At 40.4% G+C, this 8,565-nt stretch overlaps 1 protein-coding gene across 1 annotated transcript; it reads left to right on the plus strand.

The window, feature by feature from the left end:
- Positions 1 to 2,349: 2,349 nt before the first annotated feature.
- LOC111894938 (uncharacterized) lies at positions 2,350 to 4,322 on the plus strand. The gene is made up of 5 exons (XM_023891018.1): positions 2,350 to 2,453; positions 2,499 to 2,617; positions 2,741 to 3,379; positions 3,470 to 3,735; positions 3,960 to 4,322. Exons 1-5 carry the CDS (start codon positions 2,350 to 2,352, stop codon positions 4,320 to 4,322), a joined length of 1,491 nt encoding a protein of 496 aa, XP_023746786.1.
- The last annotated feature ends 4,243 nt before the right edge of the window (positions 4,323 to 8,565 follow it).

An 8,565-nucleotide genomic window follows, 5' to 3' on the forward strand; every position in this document is an offset into this window, starting at 1 on the left:
AGGGAACCGAAATGGATAGACCGCTCGGTCTATCCCGGCTCCGTAATTTTCTGGAACCGAAATGAACCGAACTCTCGGTCTATTTTGCTTCACTCATTTAAAATAAGGTTTCGGTTGTATATTCTATACATATCTCTCTTTTGATTTGAACTTAAATATTTTATCTTTCTGTTTTGATTCTTTTTTAGAAAATTTCAAAAATTCCAAAAATATTTTATCTTTCTGTTTTTATTCTTTTTCAGAAAATTTCAAAAATTCCAAAAATATTTTATCTTTCTGTTTTTATTCTTTTTCAGAAAATTTCAAAAATTTCAAAAATATTTTATCTTTCTTGTTTTTTTTTTTAATTTTTTTTTTATTTTACTCGTATGATTGTCTGTTTGGCTTGTTTTGTGTGTTTCTTTACTTTTCGTAGGTGATATAAATACCCATATAACCGATTGTGGATCTAAGGAAGGTAAGATTCAATTTCAAAATGAATTAGTTAAGGGTCCCTAGAAGCATGCTGCTGCATATTGTCTGAAGCCTCTACGATCTTAAGCAGGCCATAATGATTCGATAAACACCCATCGTTTCTTCCAAATCAGGCTAATTTATATTCTCGGTCTAGAGCTACCTTACTCTTCTCATATGAGTAAAGAGTTTTTCTGCTGTGTCATGATTATCTAGCAGAAGGTACATTTGGTTCTTTAGCCACCTCCTGATATTCTCCATCTACTTTCGGTTCACCAACATAACCCTTGAGACTCTCGGTCTTTACCACTGAGGTTTATGGTTACATAACATCTGTGTTTGTGATCTTAGATACGTTTACCACGTGCTGAGTGAAACCCAATATCCAACACCAAAAATGAATTGACGGTGAATTATAAATTCAAGAACTTACTGGTTACCTGAAGAAATCTCTCTTTTTATTTTTGTGTGATCTTTTATGAAATTGTCTACTACCAAGGCATTTCTTCCCAAAGAGATCCAGTTTAATTTTTTTTTGAGATTTCTGATTTCACTAAAGTCACTAAAATAATACAACCCACCTACCTGTTCAACAGACCACATCGGTCTCACAGGTACTTCTTCCAACGTTCGGTTTTATGTTAAAACTCGAAGTTTGGTTGAAGATAAGCTACCCTAAGACTATGATTAAAAGAAGCCTTTCAATGTTTATTCACAAATAGTTGATTGTATTTTTCGAGAAACCACACAAGAACTTCAAGTCTCTATTGATTTTGAAGGAAGTGATTCTTGCCCGGAATCCTCTGCTTTATGTCTAATTATAAGACATCACTCACATCCGATACACATTTGATTTATTTCTTTATCTTTGTCACTCTTATGCACGGAAATTTTATTTTCCAACATTCTGGTTACTGTTTGGTTTGAGTTTTGGGTTATTAATTGTAACCAAACGAGGGGCTACTGTGGAAGTTTAAACGCCGATTGAAGATAAGATTAAGGCGCGTGAATTTGAACGGTTTCTAAAGCCATGCGTGCTGATGCATATCTGGGAATAACCACCCTGTCACATCGCGATTTTTCAGGCGACGTTTAGTGATCATCATAATCATCATGATTTTCTCTCTCCAGCCAATGGGTATATAAAGGGTTGAACATCTTATTTATCTTTTACCAGCTTTCAAGTCTCTCAAACGACGAGTAAATAGTGTTCATCATCTTCTTCATTCATCAATGGCGACTTCCTCTTCAGTACATGAACACACAGCATCATCATCCTTGCTCACCATTAGACCCAATCAAAATATGATCATTGAACTTAATCCATTCTTATATGATTCATATATGTTGCAGGTTGTGGAATGTTTAAAATATTCCCCCTGGTTTTAGCCCTAACCCAGGTTGAAGCAGTCCCAATGTCGCTGTTATCACAGGTTTATTCCACGGCGACTTATGACAAAAACAAAGATCGTATCTACTTCACCATTCATGACAATAAGGCCTCTGTTTCAAAGTTGAAGTTCTGTTCGATTTTAAATCTTGCAGTAGATTCTTCTGTTATCTCGCCAGACTTCATTACCACATCTCAGCTATTTTCGATGATGTACGAGATGGGGTATACCGATGTGTTGACTACCATCACCAAAGTGAAGAAATCATGTTTGCCGTCTCAGTGGAATGGCTTGCTCACTCTACTGATTAAGGGTTTGGCAGAACGATGTGGTGGTTCCGATACTTTACGGGCTTTACAATGGGATCAATCTTGATTATGGCTCGATAATCTGGTCTCAGGTGGTGCAGAGTCTCAATACATCGACAAGGCACTCTGAAGTTTCGTGTGGGCGTTTTTGGACCCTGATTACACGAAAGGCTATTAACTCTTTGGAGATTCCGATCATGCAAGATGCTCTACTTGCCTCTATTGCCACATTCCATACGAAGAAGATTATTCTTTCTGATCTGATCAAGTTTCCTCATTATGGAATGATTCCTGAAACCATGTATCGTGGTGTTGCAGAATAGAGTAATGTCTTGGCTGACTATAGGAAGCTTCCTCCTATCGGACTGAAAGTTCTGTCTCCAGAACAGCAAGCAGCTTTGGATGCACTTGAAAAACCTACCAACAGGGGAAAGAGGGTTTCAAAGAAAGAGGATCCTGAGGAACGTAAGTCCAAGTCCTCTAAACGCAAGTCTGGTGAAGGAGATACTTCTTAACCGAAACCGAAGAAGATAAAGAAGATTGCTCGCAGACCTCGAGGGAACACTCCTCCAAGCACATATAATGCAGATGAGCAAAGTGAGGAAGAAGAGGTTCTTCATGTCTCACCCCGAGAGCCTACTCCTCCACGATCTCCTACTCCACCAGAATCTCCAAAACACAACAGAGTTCCAACTCCAATCCAATCACCGAAACAGACTGTTCCACTTTCTGTTCCCATTGTTACTACACCCCTTACCACTCCAGCAACAACTTTGCCAAGCTCACCACCAATTACTACTGTTCCTATTTCTACTGTATCCATATCCTCTCCACTTATAACCGAATCCACAACCACTACCATTCCTAAATCCACCGTAGAAGTCAATGTATCTGATACAGGGGCTACTACTGCGACTACAACTCCAATCGATACCAAACTTCCTTCACCAACCCAATCCAATGATTCTGGTGCTACTCTTGGAGGAGACGATGAGGAATTTGACTCAATCTACTACAGTCCTTATCGACTTCAATCCGATGATGAGACTGATGCTCCTGTTTCATGTAAACAAATACAGGGCATTCATGAGAAGTTGGATCGTTTGCTTGCCGACAGCAAAGCCTATGGTGGTGTTGTTCTTAAAGCATTTCTGGAGACAACCATTGAGCAGTATACTCAGGCAATTGACAATTCTACGAAGGCAGTTAATGAGTCTACCTCTACCTGTAAGTAGGCCACCAAAGACGTTTCTGAGATTGTTCATACAACTCAGATTTTTCTTGAGTCATTAAAGTCTCATGTTGACACTCATGCAGCTCACTATCAATCCTCCGTGGACTCCTTTTCTAAGTCCCTTCACGATGAAACTACTAAGTTTGAGGCTGTCTGCTCTGAGCTTAAAACAGAAACCACCTCTTTTTTACACTCAGTGGATTCTCGTTTTGATGCTCTGGCTGCTAATTTGGCAACAGAGGGTGCCTTGAAGGAGGATTTGGCTAAAAAGCAAGCCACAATTGATGTTCAAAAGGTGCAGCTGGCCCAGGCAGAGAAAGAAATTTCTTTGTTGAAAGTTCAAAGGGCTGTTTATTAAAGTTGTGCAGGAGATGTGAAAGACATGCTGACTAATCTGCTTGAAGCGCATGATCCAATATTAACTCTGACTATTCGGAATCATCTTCAATCCAAACTCCTTCCTGCCATTGCAATTTTAAGTGAAATGAAAGGTGTTTCGGAGGGGTTGTACCTCCAAAACAAGGGGGAGAGAGTAGTGCTCGTTATTTTGAACGACCGAAAACTGTTGTGAAGACAGAAGATGAAGAACCGAAAGTCTCAACAGAACCGAAGGTTAATTTAGCTTCGGGTTCTAGTTCTCAATCAAAGCATAAAGGTGTTAATGATGAAAGTGAGAGTGATGTTGAAGAAACTATAGCTGACGCTCTTATACGAAAGAAAAGAAACATAGAGCTTGATGAAACAATGAAAGTGGTTAATGAAGCAGAGGAACAGGAAAAGAGAACCAAGGAAGAAAAGGATGTCTTACAATGCAAGAAGGCTTTGTTTCCTGAGTGGAACAGAGATACTCTTATCAATCAAGCTATTGATTTTCCTTCTGTTTATTTGTTGGAACCAGTTGCTTTGTTTGATTGTGATAACTCTAAAGACTCGTAGTTCGATATGCCTATTACCAGAAAAGCCTTTACGTTTCACTGCTTTGAGCCAACTGTTGAGTTTCCACATCCACATCCGATGGTTGACAGGGAATTGATCGGTTTTTACTTGAAGTATGGTCAACCGCAGTACTTAACTTGGAGTGCTCAGAAGATTGTAAAAGTTAAGGTACTGAAACCTTCACATGCTGGGAGATTCATAAATGTCAATTTCAAAATCACCCGTGGTTCAGCAAACACGGTGTCTGTAATCTCTCTAGCAGATCTTCCTAATCTCAATCCTCATGATTGGATTCTACTATACAACATTCTGCTCTCTGATCCTAGGGAGTATGAGCCGATTTTAAATCATCTTAAGAGAATGTTGGCCTCCTATATCCATGAGCTAGCAACTATGGATCAGGAAGAAGCAAAGGTGATGAATAAGAAGCCGACTGTGAAGCCGACGCCTAAACCGGGTGATGTAAACATGATGAAGTTGTGACAGATAGATTCAGCAAATCTAACTGTTATGTTCACAAATGGAGAAGGACTCAGGTTTCTGTTTGCTTTGGCTGATAAGCATCTGTTTTTAACGGACTGTTTGGAGCATATCATCAATATCATACAACGATGCAAGCAAAACTCAGCGGCTGATAAGAAGAACTTTACCAACATGCTTCGTTGGTATATTACTTTTCGTCATCATATGATAGCAGTTATACCGAAGGTGTTCAAGACTGTGAAGAAGCCTTCTGCTGTTAAAAAGGAATGAGGTTTCGGCTCCAAAGATGCAAAGGGGGAGATTGTTGAGTCCAGTTGTGTTGCGTCTTGGGCCACCTATATTTTGCATCCGGATTGGGCCTGTCCATCCGTGTCTATCTAGATTAGTTATTAGGGTTATAGTATATATATGCATGCATGTATATTAAAAACGGTGATTAATTACGTAGATTCTTGTAACCCTAAACACCTCTACAGATTGAAGTTCTTTATCGAGCTCTTCTGAGGTGTTATCGCATTAATCATACGACATATTCAGTGCCATTCTTGTGTTCTTTATTACGTTCTTATTTAATATCCTGCTTAGAATCATACGATCCTAAAAGAACTTTGTTCTAACACTTACCAGATTCCAGTGATCTTCGTTATGATCAAGGATGGAATTTTAGAGATTTGTGATGAGAGGCTAAGTGCATTCTGCACTGAGATAGCAACCATGACATGAAGGCATACATTGATGATTCAGGAATTCAAAGCTTGTGAAGCTCCAAATTATCATGGGGCTAGGGACCCCATAGCTAGCAGTAGCGGGTTGACAGATGTCGCCAACACTTTTCGTACCAACCGTTGCACGAGAGGGACAAGGTCTAATTTACTTCCTGTTTCCTAAAGGACAGGGGCGAGATTGATGGGAAGAGGTTGGTAGTGAGTTAGGTGATGATGCGGTCGATGTTGTGTCATGGGATGACTTTTCAACTAGATTACGGGTGGAGTTTGCCCAGGCGATTGAGGCACAGCAGTTGGTGCGAGAGTTGTTAGATCTCCGCCAGACTATTGAGACTTTCGCAGAGATCACTACCAAGTCTCGGGAGAGAGCTTAGCTGGTACCGTAGTATGCAATAGATGTGGAAATGAAAAATTCAAGGTATCATGACATACTGCAGAATGATAGCAGGGAGATCGTGAGTATCTCGGGGTGTGAGACCCTGAATGATATAACTTCTAGAGCCCGAGAATGGGATATTGACTTGGAGCACATTGGGAAGAGGGAACCAGATCAGTTGCTTATATTGAAGGGTCTCGGGACGAGAACCAAGATTTGGATCAAATTTTGAGAGGCCAGCAATGACTAATTTAGTGCAGCACGTGAGGAAACTGCATGATGGAGTCTTTCGTTCCAGGGGTTTGAGTTAGTGTAACTCTGGGTTTATCCTCTGCCTGTGTTTGAATTATATTCCCAAGAGGTGTCATATGCCAATTGCATACCAAGAGTTATTAGTGAATAGCAAAACGTCATTTCCCTAATTACGGGGTTGGGAGTGTACAGTGTCATCTTAGTTTATGGTCAAGATCGGATCAGGGGTGTTCTATGGAAGGTCTACAGTCAGGGTTCCGCAGGATGGTTATCAAACATCGACAGGATTCAGTTATCTTAGTAACCGTTATTGATTGACTAGTAGTGGAGCACAAGTTGGTTAGAGCTGGTTGTCATTGGATCGATTGTTGGAAAGTTAGAAGGATGGGAAATTTTCCAATTTTCATTTATTTTGAAGACTTAGTCGAATCTAAGTGGTGGAGAATCGTCCAGGGATTCAGAACCAGGAGCAGTTTTGAAACTGGGATAAGTTTTGCATCCTTGTCAGAAAAGAAGACAGCCTGAGCAGTTATATGGATTGAGGATAGTGTAAGTTGGAAGTTCGAAAAACATGCCAATAATGAAATCGCATTCTCAGAATGTTTGATAGAAATCCGTCGGGAATCAGGTTGGGGATTCCAGTCAGTACATGAGTTCAGTTTGGGATGATAGGTCGTGTGTACGCTCGACGTTTGATGTGTTTGGATAAGTAATCAACAACTGAGATAATATGCAAAGTGTTGTAAGGCTGCGGGGTAGCTATAGCATTTACTAGCAGCCAGATAGTGTTAGAGTGTTGTAAGTCTACGGGTCTAGCCGTAGCATTCACTAGTAGCCAGATAGTGTTAGAGTGTTGTAAGTCTACGGGTATAGCCGTAGCATTCACTAGCAGCCGAATAGTGTGAGAAGTGTTGTAAGTCTGTGGGTGTAGCCATAGAATTCACTAGCAGCTAGATAGTGTTAGAGTGTTGGAAGTCTACGGGTGTAGCCATAGCATTCACTAGGTTGATAGATGGCATGGGAGTGTTGTTAGATCGCAGAAGGAACAGTAGTACCCCCAGTTCGAGTGCAGCAGTGAGGGCATGACAAGTCCAAATATTGGTTTATGAATTTCCCTAGATGAATTAGACCAGGTTGAGCCAGCGATACGACCGTAGGAACACCACTAAAGTCATGGGATCAAGGAAGCAATGGACCGTTTAAAGTCTTGTGTAATATAAGGTTACCCTTGGTTATGTAGCAATCACTTTTAGCATTGGATTGGGTAATGTCAGGACTCGACGTATGGACCAGATTAATTGGATCAAAAGGTCGTTAGAGCCATAGTGGGAAGATGACTAATGGAAATTATTTGCAGTCAAGGATTTCGATTGGAAATCCTGTGAGGCGACTATGTAGGAGTCCTTGGGCTTCGCAACTGGGCCGGAACCCGACATTTCAGATGACTAGTAAGCGAAATGAGACCAGGGAGGTCTTAGTTGATTTTGAAAGGAAGCTAGGGTACAACATCCTGTTTTAGGCAGTTCAGTGTTTAGGACAGTTCAATGCTTCTGACAGTTTCAGTGTCTCAAGAAGTAATGGTATTTTAGAATTTCATGTATGGTTAGAGTCACAGATAGCTAGGGTTATGCTAAGTCCCTCACAACGGGATTAAATGATCCTTGGCCAAGTATAAGTGATATGTAGGGATAATTCGGTCTGTAATTTTGTTTTCTAGTGGGAACCTCGAGGTATCATGTGACAACCGTCAATTTTCGGTCAAGTCAAAGTCAACTAAAGTCAACAAGTCAAACCGGTCAACTCAATTTGCCCGTAGGTACTAGAGTTTACGTTATGTAATTTCTAAACAACTCTCTATTCTAATGAGAGATCATAAATCGAAAAGTGCGTACATCTAGATCTCCTTAACCTAAAACGGTGGTACGTGGAGAGCCAAACCGATAAAACAATGTTACATACTCATCAGGAGTATGCAAGATCCCTAAACAAGGCTTAACGGGGTTTACGGACCTTGCATTGCGAAGCCGGACACTCAAAAAGGTCACCAATGAAACCTCTCTCAATCGTTTTCACTCCATCTCTTCTTATCAGAAATCTCTCCCAAATCTCTCTAAGTATGTGAAATCTCTCCCAAATCTCTCTTTGTATGAGAAACCTCTCCAAGAATGTCAAATCTCTCCCAAATCTCTCTAAGTATGTGAAATCTCTCCCAAATCTCTCTTTGTATGAGAAATCTCTCCAAGAATGTCAAATCTCTCCCAAATCTCTCTAAGTATGTGAAATCTCTCCCAAATCTCTCTTTGTATGAGAAACCTCTCCAAGAATGTCAAATCTCTCCCAAATCTCTCTTTGTATGAGAAATCTCTCCAAGAATGTCAAATCTCTCCCAAATCTCTCTACGAATGTG

The sequence above is a fragment of the Lactuca sativa genome, chromosome 7 (assembly GCF_002870075.4).
Source record: "Lactuca sativa cultivar Salinas chromosome 7, Lsat_Salinas_v11, whole genome shotgun sequence".
Lineage (NCBI taxonomy): Eukaryota > Viridiplantae > Streptophyta > Magnoliopsida > Asterales > Asteraceae > Lactuca > Lactuca sativa.

Bases quoted from the DNA above. Each gene is read 5' to 3' on its own strand.
- LOC111894938 (XM_023891018.1), top strand. From the start codon at position 2,350: ATGCAAGATGCTCTACTTGCCTCTATTGCCACATTCCATACGAAGAAG. The intron at 2,454-2,498 runs GTATCGTGGTGT...GGCTGACTATAG, and splicing joins GGAATGATTCCTGAAACCAT to GAAGCTTCCTCCTATCGGAC. The intron at 2,618-2,740 runs GTAAGTCCAAGT...CATATAATGCAG, and splicing joins GAAAGAGGATCCTGAGGAAC to ATGAGCAAAGTGAGGAAGAA.